At 46.7% G+C, this 22,410-nt stretch overlaps 1 protein-coding gene across 1 annotated transcript in view; it reads right to left on the reverse strand.

Moving 5' to 3' along the window:
• CACNA2D4 (calcium voltage-gated channel auxiliary subunit alpha2delta 4) overlaps positions 1 to 22,410 on the reverse strand; it is a 141,073-nt gene that overhangs the window by 57,640 nt on the left and 61,023 nt on the right. The window contains exons 23-26 of the mRNA XM_071817636.1: positions 20,462 to 20,555; positions 19,165 to 19,260; positions 17,041 to 17,168; positions 13,849 to 13,929 (exon numbers count right to left, since the gene is read on the reverse strand). Coding sequence (XP_071673737.1) covers positions 13,849 to 13,929; positions 17,041 to 17,168; positions 19,165 to 19,260; positions 20,462 to 20,555 — 399 coding nt within the window. The remainder of the gene's footprint in view (positions 1 to 13,848; positions 13,930 to 17,040; positions 17,169 to 19,164; positions 19,261 to 20,461; positions 20,556 to 22,410) is intronic.

Here is a 22,410-nt window from a genome sequence, read left to right on the forward strand (position 1 = left end):
ACTCTTTTTCCCTTGGTACCTTACTTCAATAACTGTTCAAGTTCACTGTTAGCATTCATGCTAAATATCTTATTTGAATCTGTTTGATTTCACTTTCCTGTCATAGGTTTTTGTTATGCTTCTCTCCCTTAGATTAAAACAACAAACATTCAGTAACCAGCATCTCTCCTTGTGAAGGTACTTCATACTCTAATCAAACCATCTCTCATTCTTCTTTTTGGTATAATACACAGATTGAATTCATTAAGTCTTTTGCTGTAAAGCATTTCCTCACCTCTGGAACGAGATTATAGCCTTTTGGCTGCACTCTTTCCAACTTTTCCTCCTCCTTTTAAAAGTATGCTCCTCATCCATCAAAATCTGTCCACTGTATTGTAGGTATTACCTGACTATTGCCATACACTTTACACCTCCTCACCAACCATGTCTCACAACACACTGGCTGTGTGAGCATTGTTCCTACTTTAAAGATGGAGGCATATAGAAAACACTGGGGCAAAACCCTAACAAGTCATTTGGAAGGAGTCAGATTACGGGAAACTGGTTCTGATCCCACCCATAAGCACATTTATAGTAGTATAACTGCACTGGATTTTAAACAAGGGCCTCCAGATTTCTTGTCAAGAGAAAAAACTAGCCCTTTATTTGAACTGATGGTCCCCTTCTAGCAGTCTCCACTTTCTGACCCACTCGTGGTGTCATACGGTTATCTTTCACATATCTCCCATCACACAAAAAATGTCTTTGATTCTCTAGTTATTCTTTCTCTCTTCTTATTTTCATCCTCTTGTGACTGATCATCCCCTTTTCAGTGACTGCCTCTGACCAGCTGCTTTTCAGATTCTCCCTTCTCTGATCTCCTCAACTGTCACTTCTCAGCTGCCACAAAACACACCAGCCCCCACATCCCCATCTGCTTTTTAAAGGCTTGTTGTCATAAGCAGGGGCTTCTCCGCTCACTCTTCTTTACTTTGCAAAACCCAAATCAATCAACAGAAACCACCACACTGTGAAAGGCTGAGAGAGGAGTTTAGGTCAGCCCTGACTCTTGGCCTTCTGGGTTCACTGAAGAGAAACCACCACACTGTCAAAGGCTGAGAGATGGGTTTAGGTCAGCACTAACTTGTAGCCTTCCAGGTGCTGCGCTGGGGCATTCAGCTGCATTAAAAAGCATATTTTTATTCAGTCATGCTGAAAATCATGGAGTGTGTGAATCACACCTTAAAAAGGCTCAGCCTCGTATCCAAAGGGACTGCAACAGGTAAAGGGGGAGAGCTCTGAGTGACTGCTCTGTAGCTTGCTTGCCTGCTGGTAGTTGTACTGTGGCATGGTGAGACAGGGGACTTCAGTTGTTCCCTGGTGATGCAGAAGGGACTGCAGGCTCGCAGAGTCTCATCTCTTTCTATTCAAGGCACCAACACCTAACAGACTTTACGAGCTCCAGCTTAAACCCATTTGCCTTTTTACCTCAGATTCCAGCTAAAGCTGCATTACATTAATGGCTAGAAATACACTTCTAGTTTTGCATCCTAAATATTTTCATGGCCTATATATACTACATGGGCTTCATACAAGCTGTGTCCCTTAGTTTAAATGTTTCCTCTACAATGCATTTATTATAGGAACCCTGTCTGCTGAAGCCTTGTTTCCATGTGGCTGAACAAGCTGGGTTCTCCCAGGCTCCTCCCATGGAGACAGGCTTCCCCCTCCTCTCGCCATCTTTCTGTCTAGTCTGTCCCTGTCCCAGCCCATACTCCTCTGGCCAAAACTGTAACACAAGCTAGAAGGAGAGGTCTCAGCGGGCTTTGGGCAGGAGCACTAACATATCCCCAGCTCCACAGGGAACACCTCTCCAGTTATATTCTAAGACAACTTTTGCTTCCTCCACAACTGCATCACACTACCACTTGACATCATCCTACTATCACTGCTCAGCATTTTTGTCCTCAGCTTTCTCAGCATATGTTTACAAACTCTATCTTGATGAGTTGGAAAAAAAAAAATTCCTTAATTTGGTAAACAGATCCTAAGAACATGCACATTTCAGAGCCAAAGGCTAGTGAAGAACAGGGTGGAGCACAGCAGGATGTGGCTGAGAAATGACCAGAGCTTCTGGGGACTGCTACCCAGTGTACCCAGCTGCCTTTCAGCGAGGATCTCAGGGCTGAACTTGGCAGAGAAAAGTTCCCTGAATTTTATGTAGGCATCAGGGGGCAACACAGCCTACACTGAGGATCTTCACCGAGGCTTGGCAAAATGGGCCCAAGAGTTCCCAGAAGACGAGGGCTGCCTCTAGTCCTGCTTGCTGTGCACTCCCCCTTATCTCACAGAGTTCCCAGCTTACAGAAGACTTCTAATATTAGTTCTCAAGCAGATGACCTTGTCTGTTGTACTACTGAAATTTGTTCTGTTTTGGGTACTCCTGCCAAGGTCAAATAAGGCTTTCTCTATGATATCCTGGCCCATCGTTGTACTAGCGGTGCCTTCTAGTGTTGAATCATCAGAGCACTTCTTCACTACCTACTGCTGTCTGTGTCAGGGTCTCAGATTAATGCTAGCAAAGACCAATCCATGACTGACCATGGGGAAGTGCTACAAGTGATTTTGCTGCTGCCACCATCCCACACTGATTTCTATATCTCCCTGCCCCTCACAACTCCCCCACCTTTCCCAATCTGCTCCAATTCAATTTATTGTTTCTTACATGGCAAGTACTTTACTGAAATACTGAGATGAGACCTTTGAAATGTCTTTTTCTTCTAGGAAAACAACCATCTGACAGGAAATGATTGGGTTAGCCTGGTTAGTCTAATTAGGTCAGCCCTAACTTGTGGCCTTTCAGGTGCTGTACTGTGGCTTTCAGCTGCATTAACTAGCGTATTTCTATTCGGTCATGACTGAATGAAAAAATCTGGTTAGTCTATCTATCTAGCATTGATAAACTAGTATTGTCTGACTCCCTTTTCCTCCAACCGCTTGATAATAATTATATTTTCCTTCAAGATCTCCTGTAGTGTCCTGCAGACATTACACTGGTCACACTTCCTAGTCTGAGACTGACAAACTTATTTCTCCCTCTATTCCTTAACTCTAACTGCTGAATTCTCAATTTTCCAGCTGGCATGGAGTCACCACTGCTGGTAGAGCTGAAAAAAAGATCATTTCTATAAGCCTGTGTTTCCATGTGCCAGCTCTCCTGGGGCTGGAGAGCACCCAGGCCCAGCACTGTGAGCGCACTAAGCAGCTTGAGCTGCTTATTCCCAGTAGTCAGCTTGTTTCCTTTCCCAAAGACGATATTGCTGTCCTTATCAACAACTTGGGTGCAGAGTCCTCTTTGCTTTTGGCTCAGATTATAGTCTCCATCATCTTGACTTCACTCTTACAGCCCAGAAGTAGACCCACTTCTTATAACTTTTTTTTTTTTTCCCCCAATAGCTGAAGAATCTTTTGCTGTTTGTTTTAATCTCCTTTGCAAGGTCTAACTCAGCTTGATTTGTAAGCAATTCTCACTTTATCCCTATATTTCCTGACCTCTAAGACACAGCTTTCTTTGCTGTCTGTTCTTTTTCCATTCCACACAGGCTCTCCACAGAGCCAGCTTAAGCAGCCTAAGTAGTTGCCTGTGGTGGCAGATGGAGGGCAACTGAACCAGGCATTGCTGTTTACAGACTCTTCCCAGAAACACTGGCTCCCCGGTGTCCCCAGAAGCTGAACTTCTCCTTCCCCAGTCCAAATTTTGCATTGCTGACTGTGAAAGGGGTGCCGAGAGCCAGCAGCAGACCACCCCTCTGCATGCCCTGGGTAAGCAGTGTTGTCCATGGCTTGTCTGTCTCTTGTACACACATCACCCCTGTCTTGCTTTGGGTAAGTGTAGTGCTGCTCAGGGCTTCCAAGCAAGAGCTCCCACCAAAGCTCTCCCACAGGCAGAAGCAGGACGGCCATCTTTCAACTCTCCTCTCACATCCTCTGTACCTCACCACCCAAAAATGGGCTCATACACACTGCAAACCACCTTGCATGAAGATTTGCTGATAGTCCTTGTACAGAGCAAGGATAGGGAGAGAAAAAGAGGATGGCTATCAGTACACCCTCTGCATGGTATGGACAGTGAGAGCACAGTGTATGAGCATTAGGAAGGAACAAGGAATATTTCTGGGAATATTATTGCAATAAAGCACTAAGCAAACTGATATGATCTCATAGTTGACCCTGCTTTGAGCGGGAGGTTGCCTAGAGGCCTCCTGAGGTGCTTTCCAACCAGAATTATCCTATGGTCCTAGGATCCTTCTGTATTCCAGTGAGGGAAAGAGGAGAAGCAAAAGGTCTTACGAGAGGAAAGTGCCAATAGTAGGAGTCCCATTACATAGCCTTATGATGAAGAGATTTGTGCCTTAAGTGCATAGGTAGTGAAGGAGAAGAGGAAGGAAACAGGCTAAGTTTGGCAGTAAAAGGAACATATCCTAGGAGCAGCCTGGAGCTGTCCTCAGGTCTGCTAAGTTTCTGTGGTTCTCACCCTGCAAAACCTGTCTGCTTGTGTTTTGGCTGAATTTAAACCAAACCATCTCACAAGATATTTCCCATAACCTCCTCTGCTGTAATATTTACCACCTTCATTCTCACATCTGCAGACTGCTGCTGTTATCCCTTTCAGCATCTTCTCAAACGACTTCGCACCTCTGCTGAACTATAGGTCCTAACACAGGTCATGACATCAATTATATCTATGCTAAGGCTGTGGTCCTTGCATGGACAACACCACTTTCCACTATATACCTTAGATGAATAGATGTGGGCTGTTGTGGGAGGACACGTGAAGTGAGGCAATGAACTGGCCTTGCAATCAAAAAAGATTTAGGTTTGCACCCTACTTGGTCAGACGTGTTAATGCCACTTGCTTGGCAACCGGTAGATCTTCACACAGCTCCAAATGGGAGGTCCTGGCCCATTCATGATCCTCAATCCTCCTGAACACTCAGTGCATATTGACAGATTCTACACAGCCACAACAACTACACCCTGGGTACACCTCCACGTCCACAGGGATTACTCATGTACCTACCTGTGTGCACACACAGAAAACACGTCACCACAGACAGGAATACATGCAAATTGCTCTGTGAATATATGCATCTGTGCACACACCTAGTTATACTCACAGATCGGTATCACAGCCACACAATACACTGCAGAGAAACTGTTTGCCTATGCAAATACACACTCATATGCACAAATTCCCCCACACAATGTGCATCTACACATACCCCATATGCAATGCACTCCTAAGGGCCCCTGTGGCCACAGACAGAGATAGAGGTCCCTGCTGATGCTGGCTCAGTAGGAGTTAATGCAAGAGAAGCTTGGGAAGGAAATTAAAAGAAAAAAAAGAAAAGTTGAAAGCCCAGCACATGATTCTTCTCCTATCACATCTGTGAATCCTGGAGCGCAAGAGTAATTGTCTGCAATGAGTCAGACCAAAAGGCACAAGGAAATGGTTGCTATGGCAACCCGCACACTGCTCTAATTCGGCTCAGAATTAGAATGATATCAAATAATTTGCACGCAAAGGGAACACAGCAAAGGCTCCGGGTGCCAATCTAAAAAATCCAGCTATATGCAAGCCTCTTCTGAGCCAGTGTCAAGGGCTCTTTTCCCTTCAAGCATGACAGCCGTGGCAATCAGAGGAGCTATAGAGACGGATAGTGACGGATAACCTCAGGCTAGAAGATTTCTGCTACACATGGGCAAGAATGGGCTCCTGGGCTGGAGCTCCAGCCCGGAACAGGCTCCAGGACTGGGGACGTCCTGGAGAGATGCCTTGGCAGACCTCACAAGAGAAATCCCATTGCTCACAAGTTGCTATGGTGCCCCGTTGAGAAAATACCCCAAAACAGCTGCTGAGTGCAGGGTCTGGGCACAGGCACCTATCCACAGTAGGGGAATTCGCACTGTGCTGGGCAAAGCACTGCCTGCACGGGCTGAGAAAAGGAGGGCTGATTCACTTAATCACTGGGTTTTTATTTTGTTTTCGTTTTGGTGGGGTTTTTTTGTTTTTGTTTTTTTTTCCCAGTAAGTGGTGCAGCATGCAAACGCTGGCACTCAGCTGAGACTGCAGGGAAATATTTATTATATAGAACCACCTATTGTCTTTGCTTTTCCCCCAACCAAGGGCTCATCCCCAAGGCTACAGGCAATGTCCACGCACACAAGGTGGAGGCATGATCCCCAAACTGAAGGTCTTGCAGACAATGCAGACAGCAGGTGCACCATGGAAGAAAAGGAAATTACTGATGTCCAGCAAGGGTGTGCAGAATGCTATGGAAGATGTCTCACATACCTATTTTTAGCATTCTTCTGAGGATAAAATAAACGTATTTGACCCCTTTGTCACAAGTTACTCTCTATGCATGGAGACATCTATATGGAGTTTTGCAGGCAGATGCTTGCTCTTTCTGCCTGTTCACTGACCTGGCTGGAGGACAACCAGCTCTGAGCAGGGAACCATGTGGCCCCAGCATTGATACCAAACCTTGGCAAAAGACAGAGTTTGTAAGATCAGAGTCAGTGCAAAATAAGGCAATCATCTCACTCATTTCTGGCTCATAGAACAGCTTGTGTCTACTCCAGGAACACCCCAAAAAGCAGCCTTTATGCTTGCAGGTCTCTCCCCCGAGGCTCAGCACATAAAGTAGAATGCAATGAATGGCAGACACATGGATGGATGAAGGATGCAAGAGACACTGGTTCTGGCACACCAATGGCATCATGTAATGTTGATACCCAGGCCTGTGGAGTATTGGCTCAGGTCTTAGGCCAGCCAAATGTGTACTGGCTGATAACAATGTCCACACAGATGTCCTGAGAGGTGGAGCTGCCACGGCTGCTATTAGTACTAAAATCATCAGCATTTCTGCCTTACCAAGTACTGTTAACAGTTTCTATGACTGAGCTCCAAGGCACAGACCCTGCAGATGTCTCTCATTTTCTCAGATAAAAGGGATGCCCAAGAAACTGCTTGGTCTTTGGGGACTGCCAGGAGGGAACGGCATCAGGCAGAAACCAGATGTAGCAGGTGATGGGCTGAAAATGAATTGAGTCTTCCTTCTTTCTATCCATGCTACCACTGGCTGTAGGGGAGGCTTTGATTTCCATAAAGACACCCAGCTGATGCCTCAGGAGCTCACAGAAGTCCCTGCACTGGGACAATGATGTTGGCACAACCTTCAGCACTAAAAGAGGGGCAGCATTCCTTCTGAACACCGCAGCACACATTCAAGAGATCAGGTGCTCTCAGGTTTTTCATGGGTAACATTATTGCTGGTTTCCAAGCCAGTCTAGTGAAATCCTTTTAAATTTCCAGCTTGGACACAGCTATTCCCATGAAAAAGGTGCTTATGCTATTTTAGCTTATTTCCTTGCATTTTAGCAGCTTCTACAGGTGCAACTGTAACTTTCTAGAGAGAAGGTTGAAACGTTTTATCCACCCAAGCAACAAAACTGTAGGAATACAGAATTGTGCATAGATTAGTTCGAAAAGATGCCACAGCAACAGAACTGCTGAAAAAAACACCTGCACCTCCTGTCCCTGTTTACTGGTAACAGACAGGAGGTAGCCAAAATTTGGGACTAAGGAAGAGGAAAGAGAGATGTCAAGCTGGCCAGTAATTGCTTCTCAAATGAAGAGCTTCCATCGGACTGATAGAGGTTGGTTGGATTTTACCCAGCAGTTTAAAGGCAAAATTTCTTCCCATTATCTATTTTCCAGACTGTTTGATTTCAAATACTTCTGAAAAAAAAATAAGCTTTTAAAAAAGTCTGTTCTTGCTGCAAATACAGAGCTCTTCTGAAAATGCTGGCCTTAATAACTCAGTGTCTCAAAAACCTCTGTAAAATAGAGACAACATTTCTCTCATCCTTGTTTGAGCTTGCCTAGGACTCTCCCCATACATGCCCAGGTGGTCAAAAAGGCCAACAGCATCCTGGCTTGTATCAGGAATAGTATGGCCAGCAGAACTAGAGAAGAGATTGTGCCCCTGTACTTGGCACTGGTGAGGCCCCACCTTGAATCCTGTGTTCAGTTTTGGGCCCCTCACTACTAGAAAGACATTGAGGTGCTGGAGAGAGTGCAGAGAAGGACGACAAAGCTGGTGAGGGCTCTGGAGCACAAGTCTGATGAGGAGCAGCTGAGGGAACTGGGGCTGTTTAGCCTGGAGAAAAGGAGGCTGAGGGGAGACCTTATCGCTGTCTACAACTACCTGAAAGGAGGTTGTAGCATGGAGGGGGTTGGTCTCTTCTCCCAGGTAGGAAATGATAGGACATGAGGAAATGGCCTCAAGTTGCACCAGGGGAGGTTCAAACTGGATATTAGGAAAAAATTCTTCATGGAAAGGGTTGTCAGGTGTTGAAACGGGCTGCCCAGGGAAGTGGTGGAGTCACCATCCCTGAAGGTGTTTAAAAGGCATTTAGACAAGGTTCTTAGGGACATGGTTTAGTGTTAGAGTTAGGTTATGGTTGGACTCGATGATCCTGAGGGTCCCTTCTGACTGAAATGATTCTATCCCTCCTTTCTGTTCTATCTGCATTTACTGTTGGTATCACGGGATAATGATTTCACTGTGGTCCCATCATTGCAGATAAGAGCTACCAGTATCTTTCAATATAAACAGAGGAGAGATGTATTGTATAAAATAAACGTGCATCTCTAAAGTGCCCATTTGTTCTCGCCTTTTTTTTTTTTTTTCAATCAGGTACCACAGAGCCTGTGCATGCCCCATGGTTGGCTGGTATCGGCTCTCTCCCATTCCTGAGACACAACCACCATGGCAAGGAACATAATGGAAAGAAACCCCGATGTGCTCCTGTTGGGACGGGCAGGCAACTAACAGCCATGTGAGTTGAACAACGAGAAGGTGAGGCAATGAGAGAGACATCACACACAGCCCAAAGTGACAGCTAAACTCCTGCACAGATTCCAACAGCTTCACTGGGGTTTTAAATCACTAAAAGCTTCTGTCAGCAGCTACATGTGATTTCTGCCGTGCACCCCGTGAGGACTAGAAAGCCCCAGGCTACTGACTCATGGGAGGGAGCAGATGACAGTGCTATCTGGGGCAGGACTTGGCTTGAGGAGAGTGTCACCACAATTCCTTATTTTTCATTTCCAACAAAGTTAGTGTACGTGAAAGGTACTGGACTGACATCCCAGGAGACTAGCTGCCTTCTAATTAATTATAATTAATCATCCAGGCATTACTTAATGTTTGCGTAGTGCTTTGACGCTCCAAAGTACAATATAGCAGGTAGATATTATTAATTCAAAGAAATGGGTATAGCCAAGCTAGGGGCAGGTTTGCCTGTGTGGATTCCCACCTAAGAGACCACACCAACTCAGCTTGCTGGAGCAGGTGCATTCCCCCTGCTTTTTTTTCATACATCAGGAACTTCTTGACTGATGGACCCTGCATGGTGACTCCAGCCATGTACGCACTTGGGTCTGGTGCTAATCATCATGTGCACACCTGGGTTTGGTGACTCTGGTCACATATACCCCTTGACTGATGGAACAGGAAAGGCAGGACCCCTCGGTCAACAGACAGGGCCCTTAGCCAATGAAATGCCTCGCTCAAGAGAAGTTTCTAAACTGCTAATCATATATGACCACAAGTCAGATTTGACCCAGGCTATAAGTGGAGCCCTACTGGAGACCCAGTTTGAGTTGGTCCTCCTGGGAGCAGTGGGTCTGCAGTCAGGGACTCTCCCCTTGGGTTGGGATGCCGCCCAAGGAAACTCCTCAAGGACTGAGCGCCCTTGTCTTCTTGGTGAGTGATCATATATTCTGGATTATCCTTAAGCGCCCTTGCCTGATGGGTGAGTAATTGTACCTTGTGGGTTACCCCTGAGAACCCTCGCCTGACTGGTGAGTGACTGTGTATTGTGGGTTGCCCTTGAGAGTCCTCATGGAGTGAGTGTACATTTTTAATTCCTGTGTGTTCATGTGTAGTAATAAGATCCCAGCTGAGCCTGTGGGTTGCTTAATGTTACTGGAGTATTGAATGATTTTGGATAAACCCCATTTCTAGCTGTTTTTCTGCTAAGCAATTTTGGTTAGAATAAAGTTTGTTCTGAGTTTATCGTCTGTCTGGTTTGGTTCTGGTGTGCCTTCCGTGACACTCGCACAAGTGGACCCTGCCTTGTCTTCGATATGTCCTCTGAGAGACATGCAGGCACTTCGAACCCTTTATTCGTCCCCCTCATGCCCTAGATCAAGGGCTTGTCCCACAGAGGAAGGAGTGGGATGGGTGAAAATGGGGGAGGGTAGGGCAGAGGACACTGCTTTTCCCTCCTCAATTTGGTGACCTCCCCCTATGTCCATCTGTGGAGCAGCATCTCCAGCGGTGAGAGGTACATCTTGGCCTCCCCTCCGACTTGTTCTGGGATTCCCTACAGAGCTAAGCCAGACCAAAATGGGAGGAAGGAGGCCCTTGTACTCCCCCTGGCTCCATCCCTGCTCTCAGCCCTCCAGCCTGGTTGCTCTCTAATCCCAGCTGACTGCTTCCTCATTCCCTGACAGCATACAGGTCTGTGTCATCTTCTGGACATTTGATTTTACCAGTTTGCCTTTCTTCACATTGGCTGGGGACTGCCATTCAGCTGCCAGAAGACAAGGAGTCCAACGCTCCCTGTCACTGGCGTCCTCCCCATGGGGGCACTGGGGGTGCTCCCACCCCACAGGCATGGCTGTAAATCCTAGAGCTTAATTTTTCACTGCATGCATAGTGAACATTTCAGAGAGCTTACAAATCCCTCCCAGCACCATCAAGTCAAACAAATGACAGTAACAATCACTGGCAGAATGACAGGCCAGTTCATACCACTTGCACTTTTACAGGGGCACTAGAAAGCCTTTGTTGTTCCTTTTTTACGGAACTGTAGCAGCATTTACCCAGAAATTATAAGCCTATCCAGATATTTGTCTTTCTGGGAAGCAGTACTAGGTACCAAACTGACTACTGGTAGTATCCTAATTCTAAACGAATATGTCATCAAGCCCACTAAGGGCTGACACCATCAGAATAACAACAACAATCTGCATCCCATTCTGCTCCGACTGCCTCTTGCTGCGTCTCCGCTCACTCACCCTCCTTTACCTCCCTCCTGTATCCAGGATTATGTTGCAGTACTGCCCAGCATCATTCATGCTGCAGCCTCTGCTGGGGGCTGAAGTTCCCTAGAACCAGGTCCCAGCCACCCAGGGTGGCTATATTAGTGTGAGGAGGGGTGAAAAGAGATCTACATCCTTACTTTTGAAGCTGCTGTCCTTAAGATCAAACAGTAGTGCAATAGGTAGGGTGACCACAACTATTTTTTTGTTTTTAGCCACTACTTGTATTATGGAAGATTCCAATGATGAACCTAGTCACTAGTGGAAACAAAGCAGATGATAATATAGATATAATACGTTTTTGCTCCCTGAAATCCGCAAAACATGTTATAAACATATGTCTAAGCCAGCAGATGGAACACACATCAGCAAACCCTTGCACTCCCACTGAAATCAATAGGCACTACAGCTGGAGGCCTGAAGGATTTTGGATCTTTTAGAAGAAATTATTTCTCTCAGTGCTGTCTTGCAGTACATACTTGGGATGAAATATTGGTAGTTTTCCTCAATGCATAAGAAATATGGCATGAAGAACACCCAGCTGAATGTACTATGTGTGGAAGTACGCAGGAGATACCCGTGGTCAGATCACCTAATGTGCCTTCTAGTGACAGGGACTGTGGTATCTTTAAGGAACAAATGTGACTGAGAATTCATTTCTGTGTCTCGACTTCTGTGGTTACCAGAGAGGAAACTGGTTTGTTCTGTATCATTTCCACAAATGACAGAAATTTTACCTTACTGTTATTGTTTTAACATGATTACTTTCCCTGTCCTCTGCTGGTTTCTTCACCCTCCTCTTCCCTCTGCAGGGGACCCTGTCCCTTCACAGCATGTCCACACAGACAGTTGATTCAGCATTCAGCATAACTGAGGGGGTGGAAATCTCCACAGGGGTTGTGAAAAGTGCTGCTGACAGAAGAGAATAGCTCTGTCAGGGGTAGATCCTCCTTCCACTTGTTCTTGCCCTAGCTCTTCCACCCAGAAGTTTCCCTCCTCGTATTATGCCGAGTGCCAGACAAACTGTGTGCCTCTGCTATAACCCTCAGGTCAGGAAATAAAATGAAAAGAAACATGAAAAACAACCTTGAAAAAAAGAAGATTTTTCTCCTCCCAAATTCTTGCTTAGGAAAATCATCTAGTGCTGCAAAGAGACCCTTTGAATAGTTTCAGTGCTATTTCATCCTCTGCTGAGTGTATTCATAAGTGCCAGCTAGTATCAGTTTTGGGAGCAGTTTGTATGACCCAAGCACCTGCTTAACGTGAACTTTATTGAAACCATCTCTATTTCACAAGGGTCTCTGGATAGTCTACATAATCATTTTCTGGCTTTGTTTGGGTTTGAAATGGTGGTATATTAGTGAAAAATGCTATTTCGTAACATAGCTTCATCCCTTAGCTTCAATACTTTCTCAATGCCCAGGTGATACGTACAGAGTACCACTGTCAACTGGGAGTTACTGAAAGCCTGGAAATGAAGGAATGCTTCATCAGATGAAGTGAAACTGCCATAGTTTTACTGACTAGTAGATTGAAGACTGTTCATTGTGTCCTACCCAGCATAGGCAAAAGCAATGTTGGACTCTCTGATCTGAAGGTATTTGCAATATGGCCTTCTCTGTACTGGGTATTCCTATAACAACTGGCACAATCTCATGATGAGATAAATATGGCACAATTTTTCTTTAGAGAACTAGACATCTACTATAATGCTACTCAGTACAGAAGGAAAATGTAACCGACTTTACTGTTAGAAATCAAAAGACATTACCATATAACTGGAAACTCAAAGTTGTAGTTCAGTATCTGTTCTACTCAGTCTTTCCTTCTACTATATGGGACTCCATTAACACTAACCTTTCTTTCACAGGAAGCTTTATATCGCTGCATGTTTCTAGTGATAATTACTCCATTACCTGTTCCAGCAACCTCTTCCCTTAGTCAGTGTTTCCAGTCAGTGCTTCCACTGAGCTACATCTTCTCTTACCCAAATACTCCCGCAAAGAGAGTTTAAGTTGGATATGATGCCAACATTATTAACATTGCTCTGTTTCATTAAGTGGCTGCTCTGTTTCACTTCTGAGTTTACTGTACTTCTGCAAAGGCTGAAGCAATTGTTGCAGAAAATGGTAAAGCTTTACAAGCTTTGGGGTTCTGTTGGAAATAATGTGTTCTACGAATTTTCCAAAAGTAAATGTAGAATCTAGTAAAGGTCTGCCAGAGCGGATTCAAAGCTCACATACAAGGACAAGTTTGGTGCTCTGTACGTCTGAGTTCAAAATTCAGCAACAAGCCCATTTCAGCAGCAAAAATTATTTTTCAGTGGAGATAACGATGGAGATGCAGGAATATGCTGTTCTTCCAAAACCAAAAGCGTCTCTTGCAAATGGCTCAAAACCTGCATGGACTTCTCAATCTACTCATGCTCCAGGGAAACAGACTCAATTCACAAATTCACCAGCATCAAAGATGTGAAGCTTCCATTGAAACAGCTAGTTTCCTTTTCAAAAGCATATCAGCCATTCAGTGCCTGTTCTAATATTCTCTGTTTAGTCTAGTTTTCAACATCACAAGCTATTGTGGCTCCCGTCACTTCCCTTGAATGACAAGCTAACAGCTCTCAGCTCCCACTCTCAATACAAGATGCAACCATTTCATTCAAGATAAAAAGAGAAACGAGCATGTCCTACCTGCAGCAATACCCATCTTCCCATCCACAGACACCGCCACAGCCGTGCTCACTGTCACCACTTTTGGCAGGCCACCTCCCTCTGTTAAGAAACAAATGCAGCAGGTTTGGTTAGCTTACTGCCAGAGAGGAGTAAAATGCAGTGGGGGCAGCTTGCTCATATACTTTCACATCTATGCCTCGACCCTGAAAAATCTGCAGGTTTGGAGGACTGCATCTTTCAAGACACATAAGCAACCTAAGGGGCTAATAAGTAGATTTTTTTTTTTTTCCTAAATAATGCTCCACGATAAAAGCAGCATCCTCAGTGTGACTTATAAAGGACTGGCCTCCTCTGTTTGGGGCATGTAGAACTTCTCTTACGCCAGAAGGCTGCTCTGCTTTGTGCACCAGCTAAACTTATCAGACAGAGAAACCAAACAGGTATTTCTGACACTGACTCTTGCAGAGCAAAGGCCAAGTTCACCTCTAGCTCTGTTAACCAAGCCAGGTCAGCGCTACAAACTGGAGAGACAGTACTTCCAGGTACTTCCAGGGTACGCCCATCTTAGAAATAAAGTCTTCTGGGATAGATTCAGCTGCCTAAACTCTGTTATGCCCCAGGGTCTCCTGCTTATCCTTTAGTTGCTGCTTTAAGCATCCTGTAGGTCCTGTGTCACATCTGCCAGCCCTGTGCAGATCTCTTGGCTCCCACAGGGCATTTAAAATAGCACGGCTGGATAGGTTCAAGCAACTGAACCCCACCTCCCCTCTCTTTGTTAGTGCAGTTGTTTCAGCCTGCAATTGCCCATGTGACAGGTTCCATTTCTGTATTTTTTAAAGCGATTAGATTAGCTTCAGCTGGGGCACCTCTTTTGGAACTGCCAGGGGACAGTTTGAAGGTCAGCATGATCGATTGAGCCTGCAGATGATTCTCTCCTTGCATGCTGTACAAAAATCTCCTGCTCTGACAGATGGGTCAGGGATTCTTTCCTTCCCAAGAGCTCCAGCATTTGTTACTGCTTTCCATTTCTGCCTTCATCATTCTAGATGGTACCCACTGCGTCCAGAGCACAATTCGGTGTCTACCACAGTCTAGCCTAGAGTGTCTCATTTTTTTTCTTTTTGACTGAAGCAAGGATATCTGAAATAGTCAAGCCCTTGTGAAACAAATACCCAGCCAATTTAAGCTCATGTGCCTTGAGCCTGACCCTGCCTTTATGGTGAACCCCAAATGTCTTGTTCTTCCTAGAATGGAACAAAGAAACAAAATACACTTAGCCCCTCCAGTAAACAAACCAAAAAATACTAAACACATGAGAGCTCCGGGCTGCAAGAACAGTTCTACTTGACTTGCAGAGCTTTTTCTTTTGGACTCTGGAAGGAGGTGACCTGGATAAATTATCCTAAGGAACTGCAGCCATTCCTGCTGTTTTCCTCCACAACTGGGAGGTCTATGGGCTCTTCCCTTTTATGTAATGGGAAGTGCATCTGCCATGAAAACCCCTTGTCACAAGGCAGGCATGTACTGAGTAACACAAAAAATACTAAAGGGGGACTTTGGCATCAAAGTATCAGGTATTTCTTTAGAAACTGCGTGGCCCGTTCTGGCCAAAAGGTGGTGCACCCCTGCTTCAGTGCATCTCAAAGAAAGGCCTGGACTTCACTCTGACAGTGAAACACTGTGTGTCAGAGGCACAAGTATTATTTCTTGTGTCTTCACAGGCATCTTGTGTGATCTCATGGATCACAGTCTCTCTAAGCCCAGCTGCTCACCTCTAAAGACACAGTCTCCCTGACAGCTCAGAGCACATAAGGTTTCCAGGCCCATGCACTACTTACAGTGTGCCTGTAGGGTTTTCAGGTGAATGGGGTCCTGGACTTGGTTGAAGCTTCTGACCAATAGCCATGTAATCAAAAAAACAGTGGCAGCTGCTTGTCTTTTGTCTTTATCCCTGCAGAATTACCTGTGACTTCTAAAAAAGTCACATCAAGCCACAATTCCAACGTTCAGCCAGCAGTGACTACTGGGGCCAGGGTAATGGCTGCCTTAGGAAGCTCCACAGTGTGTCACTGACTGTTTTTCTAACTTATACTCTATTCCAAAGAGTAAATGCCATGGCATGCAGGGGACTAAAACGTGCCTCCTGCCATGCCTCTGCTTCTCTCCACATTTGCCTTTTAAGTGAGATGGAAGGATACTGAGCAGAGAGAGGCTTTTGTAGAAAATTTCAAGTATTTTCTCTTTCCATCACTTTCCTGGTTCATCTCTTGCCTTCCAGTCTGGTTTTCTCCTCTTTGCTACTTGCTTTCGCACCCACCAGCCTCCCACCACTGTGCCACAAAAAGCTTTAACAGCTAAAGCGCTGAGCTCCATGACTGAGATGGAGTGTTAAGGGCCAGGGAGGAGCGCAGAGGGGATTTCTGCCTTCTATGTAGGAGTCTCACATGTGTATTTTGTTTTGATTTTTTCTTTCTAGGCTCTTCTGCTCTCTTCCAGCCTTTGAAGAGGCCCTGGTTGGCCCTAAAATCTCACAGGAAGCAACACCCTAAGCAAGAGAAACTGAAAAGTCACTCACTCCTTGCTTTCCTCTTGTGTTTGAGCTCCTTAGCTGGGCAAGAGATGCCATATTCTAGTAGTATGATGGGGAGGACACAGGGCATCGATGAGACACCCTCACCAAGAGGAAGCTATGGAAAAGCCTCCCCCTCTTTTCCTCCACTGCCTTCCATAACAAACCCATCCTTTCCTATCATGGAAAGTGGTGATGGAAAAAATGATCTAAACTCTTACACTGTCTGTTAGTGTCATCCAGTATGCCTGACAGTCACACCTGCATGTCTAATCCTTCTGTAATACCTTTACCTACCCCTTCCCACAGTCCATGATGTCCTCCAGGCCTGGAAGTACCTCGTGTTGTGCCATGCCCTGCATCCCTAAATCCTTCAGCCTACCAAAGCCCTTTGTTTCCATGTGTCCACTATCTCCTCTGCAACCTGATGTTACACAGCCCTGACTGCCTTCTCTACAGCTTGTAGCTTTGTCTTTCCACTGTGTGCAGTTCCCATATCTTGGCCATGACCCCTGTGCAAAGACAATGCCAAGAAGCCAGGACTCAGCACTTCAGTAGGAGGTGGCAATAAAGGGATTGGCATGGCAGGGGACACAAGATATGAACAGTTTTCTCTGCTCTGGTGTTCAGGCTGGGGTTACCTGAATCATCTTCTGAAACAATGCTGTAGATGAAGCTCCCAGGGGGATGCTCGGCCGCCCGGCGGTACCACAGAGGGAAGTGGTCCATGGTGAAGATGCTTTCCTTGTCCTTCCGTGTCAGGAATTTCCTGCCACGACAAAACCCAGGGCAGCCTTTTGTACGGGGTGCAGAGGAGCAGCATCCCTTCCCAGGGCTGGGCACATCATCTGCATCTCATCACCTGGCGCTTCCCCTGCCACGGAGGGAGCCCGGGGACGCCCGGGCGCGAAAGGGTCTCCGTGGTGCACCCCTCGCCCCGGGAACTTTGGGAGGGGGCGGGGGGGTGTGAAGCCTCCTTCGCCGCCGAAACACGGACACCGCCCGGGCTCAGCGGTCCCACCGCCAGCCGGGCGGGTCAGGACGGACCCCACCCGCTCCCCGCCGCCACTTCCCGGCGGCGCCCCCGCCCCGCTCCCCGCCGCCCCGGGGCCGACGCGGCCGCTCCTCTGCCCGCCAGGTGCCGCTGTTGCCCCGGCCGAGGCCCTCCGCGCCGCCGCCGCCGGACCCAAGGGCGGGCGAGGGTCCCGCTGGCGGCCGGGCCAGCGGGGAACTTGTGCCTGGGGACGGCGGGAGGGAAGATGTCTGCCAGGTCCGCCGGAGGCCGGGCAGGTTGCGCCGTGAGGGGCAAGGGGCAGGGCCGGGCACGGTGGGTGCGAGCGGGTGGGCGAGGGAAGCCAAGCTGGCGTGTGGCCAGTCGAAGGCTGTTAGTGGTCGTGGGAGAACGGGAAGCAGGTGAGAAAAGGGTATTAGTCTCCTACAAAAGGAAACAGAACCCAACAACAAAACCCAAACAAAGAAACAAAAACCCCAAAACACATCCCAAACCGAAGATGATGCTGGTGTGGCTAAATAGAGAACTGGAGATGCAGGGACTAAAGTACTTGAGGAAACAGGTGCTCCTGAGGGCAGGAGGATGAGGCCCCAGGAGAAGGCAAGATGCACAGTTGGTGCTCAGGGGACACCTCGTGAAAACCAGGTCACCGGCTTCCCTGGGGGTCCCTGCTGTCTTGCTTCGCAAATCCACTTTGCTTTCAGGCAGTTGTTTTGCTATATACTTTGACGTAATGACAATTACTCATTTATACTGTTCCTTCCTTTCAGGGGGTTCCAGAAACGCCTCTCGTGTGACACGCAAGGGGTCTGTCACTGCAGTGTGGTGACTGCGGCTGCTTAAAAGCACTGAACGATGCTCCTGATGAGCAGTGGGGGAGAGGGAATCATCATTTTGGCTTCCTGCAGCACACATTATTTTCTTCCATGTTGCCTGAACCTGACTACTCTGACTTTAATCCAAATTGCCTCAAAAACATGTCACCTTTCAGGCACAGCAGAGCTCTCTGGCTTGAATGTATGACTCGTGTTTGGGGAGCTCAGAGACTGTGAAACAGCTGCCAAGAAGCTAAGGACCACCACCAACACTGTCCCCTTCTGTTCCATCTGCTGGCGGGCCTCTGTGACCTGTCCTTTCTTACAGCAGCATGCACCAGCCTGCATATTCAAAAAGCAACAGAAATGCAAACTATACCCTTTCCATGTCAAAACCCTCCACTGAACACACACATTTGCCTTAAGGGAGAGGACAAGAGGATGAATCATATATGACAGATGTCAGTCACATCACTTAATGCCTCACTGGAAGGCACTGGGATACTACTGTGATGTGGTCTATGTAAGAGGTAGAACAGAACAAATCTGGAAAAGGAGTTGAGACAGAAATATCAAACCTAGCCAAGCTGGAATGTCACTGGGGCACTGGAGAGCAGAGCCTCTGCACTGCAAAATGGTCCTGGGGATATATGGTAACTGTGGACATTTTCTCTGTTAGCTGACAGAAGTAAGGGAATGATTGGAGGTTTTCATTGGAATGAATGCACTTTGGGACAGTGTTTTAAGAAAAACTCAAAAGGACAAGAGCAAGACAAAGGACCCTTACCCTGGCTCTGCAAATCGACACTAATACTATCATGTTGCTCCCTTCCTTTCTGTTTCTGTTTTCACAAATACATTTCTAAGGCTGGTGGTGATTTCTTGCTTCCTTTTCAGAGTTATTGAGAGAAACCCCTTAATGCAGTTTAGGGACTTACCTGTTGGAAATTTTCTCAGATCCAACATATAGGGCACTCCTCATAAGTCCAGCCCGAGTGCCCAGAAATGCCACCTCGACACCTGACTCAGTCTCCCTGTGGAACAGAAACACACAAGCAGAAGCAAATGGTTCTCAGAGCAGCAGCCACCTCCCTGCCCCAGGGTGAAGACCTTTCAAACCAGTAGCCACAACTGGAGGTGTGGTCCCAAGTTCATTTGCAGTATAACCCATTTACACCAGGAGAAACACTGGCTCCTACCTGCTAACAGCAACAGATTGTTACTGGCTAAGAATTGTCAGGCTTAGACTTGTACCTAGATTCACATCTTTAAGGTTTGCCCATTTGGCTCTCTTGTAGCTAGGCCATAAGCTCTTCTCCTCCTGCTAGCCCTGCTCCAGGCTGCCTGCATGGAGCTCAAGTGAAGGAGAGGGACAGCAGAGAGAGAAGGACTGTCTCAGACATGTGCAGGGTGGGCAGGGTAGCAGACTCACTCTGAAGCAGTAAATTGATTTGGACTCCTGTTGCTGGAGGCATCAAGGGCACAGATGTGACAGCCCCATGGTGGAGAGCTGGCTACAGCATGGTGGCCTTAAAGCAAGAGTGGAGTTGATTGGCGTAGCTGTTTAAAGATGTGCTGATAGTTGGGTGTTCTAGCACGATTGCTGCTGGCTCACGTTCTGTTAGTGGCGGGGGTGCTGGTAACCAAAATGTGGGCAGGAGTCCCGTGGCCATACATCTAAGTAGCGTGTTATCTGCTGAAAGTAGATCTTGTGACGTGATACCAGATACTACGAGCAATACGTGCCTCACTGGTAATTAGAAAGTAGGAAGTTGTTTACTGAAGCCAGCCTGTCCACTCCCTTCCTGAGGCTCAATGTGAAAGCATCACCAACAGAGACAAGATAAAACTCCCTTCTCTTTGCTGCCAGTAAGGGTGCCCTGAGACACCAAACTCATGCAGTGCATCTGAGTTAGGTGCTGCAAAGAACTGGTGCTGAACACCCCTTGCAGTGACACACCTGGTTCGCTGCTGTCCTGCAGTGATATTCAGACAAATTCATCAAACTAAAGGCTCCTCTGAGAAGGCCCAACTTACTGGAGTCCACTCCTAAGAGACATTTTTGAGTTATTTCTAAAGTTATTGAGCTACTTCTACCAGCTCTTTAAACTATTTCTGAAGTTTCTTATATGCTATGCAAGCATCTGTGACTGTTTCAGGCACTGCATAAGCCCATAGCATCTGGAAATGCATCTTCAGTGGTGTTTTACTCCTATTTGTTTCTCATACACTTACGTGGACATATTGAGAGCTAGTGTTGTCCAGTAGGCCTCCATGGGTGCAGTGACCACTGCATCAAACAACACTTCCTGGACCAACTCCTCATCACCTAAGAAGAAGAGAGAACAAGAATCAGGAGAGAAAGACATGTCCTTCCCTAAATGTCTTAGGGAGTTCCTTATTATGGAGCATCTGGCTGACCCAGGGCAGTGAAGCAACACAGCACAAAAAGAGGCGTCCCCTTTCAGGCCTGAGCATAGGATCTGCCACCCTCGATGGCAGAGAGCACAAGAACAGATGTTACTGCTAAGATTGTTAGACTGGTACCCCTGCAAATTCAGGGGAGGGGGTTTGGGTTTCAGAGTGTTGGCTTCAAATGAAATTATTCATCAGGCCTTCACTCTGACCTTCTTGATTGAACAGGCTGTCCACAACCATTGCCTCAAATCCCTGCTTTGACCTTTCTTCTAGATGCCCTGTAGAAGGGCACCAGACACTCCATTCCACTCAAGAAGCTTCTTCAAAGTCCCTAGTGACTTCTTCATGGCTTCTACTATGTCCTTGTGTTCATTGACTTCTCTGTTACCCCTCTGTTATTCCTGTAAATCTCACAAAACACTGCCCTGTCCTGGTTCCCCTCAGATCCTCAAGCCAGTCTACGCTACCAGTCTAGTCCAGCCTGGACTGGGATGAGAGGTGTTAGGAAGGTTCAGATATGCCATGTACTAAATAGCATGTTCTAAGATCCCATTTATTTGACCTGCTTCATTTCTGTTTTACCCTGCCTGCATTAATTTCATGCTGTGAGAGTGTTATGGCCACTGTATTGCAGATACACTCCTTTTAGTGCTGTTTGAGATGGAGCCACCCACCTGCCCCATTTCAGTGTTTCTGCCTCCACTTACTGGGCTGAGGTCCCAGGTCTCCTCTAATATTTTCTCCCAAGTTCTCCCAACTTTCATTCTCCTTTCTTTGTCAGGATCCATTTCTCCATCCTTGCTGTCATTTAGACCTCAAAACCAGAGTTCACCAGCAGATCTTTCCCTCCCCAGGCCCCATGTGTCTAGGATGTATCCCAAATCCTATTTCTTTTTCCTCCACAGCACTTCCTAATCTACATGTTTCTCATAGTCAGCTCTCCTGGAACTTTCCTCCTCCACCCTGGCCTCTTCAACTCATACATCTTCTCTTTTCAACCTCCTCCAAAGACAGCCAGGAGGGGTCTGCTTACACTGTGCAAGAGATAAACAATTATTGGATTACATTTGGGTTTAGTTGTAAGAGATATCCCTCTTCATGTGAAATGTTTGTGCCTCTTGGCTGGAGCATTACTTGCAAAAGCTTGTACTTGGCACAACTAAGGGATCTGATGCCATAGAGAGTGAAGGGGCTGAAGGACATCTTAAAGCTAAATTGCTATAGGGAGTTCCCATGCAGAGCTGCCCACCTCTGTTCCCTGACAGAGATCCCACTCTGTAGTGGTGCTATATCAGCTGCTTGTGTGGCTACACGTGGCTTGGAGAATGGGACGTGGTGAAAGGGATGAGCAGGAGGGGAAGCAGGAAAGAGAATAATTCTATATCAATTTTTCCCCCAAACCAGTTACCAGTTGTGTTTGGAAAACAGAATTAACAGTCCTTGTTCTGAAGAACCCATCTGACTGGATGACACCATGCAGCCCTCAGAGGATGTTGGCTGGGGCCCTGTGGAGCACAGAGTAGTCACAGCAGCTTTCTTGACTCCTCCTGCCATCACTCCCTCTAGCCCAGCAGGTCAGCCTGTCTTAAATGTGGTGTGCAGCCCCCACCAAGCTCCTTTCAAGCCTTTCACCTTTCAGTATTTCCTGTGCTGAGACCTTCAATACGGCTGAGTTATGTGACAGCTTTGAAATGCAAAAAAAAAAAATCCTCTGATGGCGACAAGAAAGTGGAACCTCAGCTCATTTCCACATGTGAATTAATCTG

This window comes from Patagioenas fasciata, chromosome 1 (genome assembly GCF_037038585.1).
Source record: "Patagioenas fasciata isolate bPatFas1 chromosome 1, bPatFas1.hap1, whole genome shotgun sequence".
Classification (NCBI taxonomy): Eukaryota; Metazoa; Chordata; class Aves; order Columbiformes; family Columbidae; genus Patagioenas; species Patagioenas fasciata.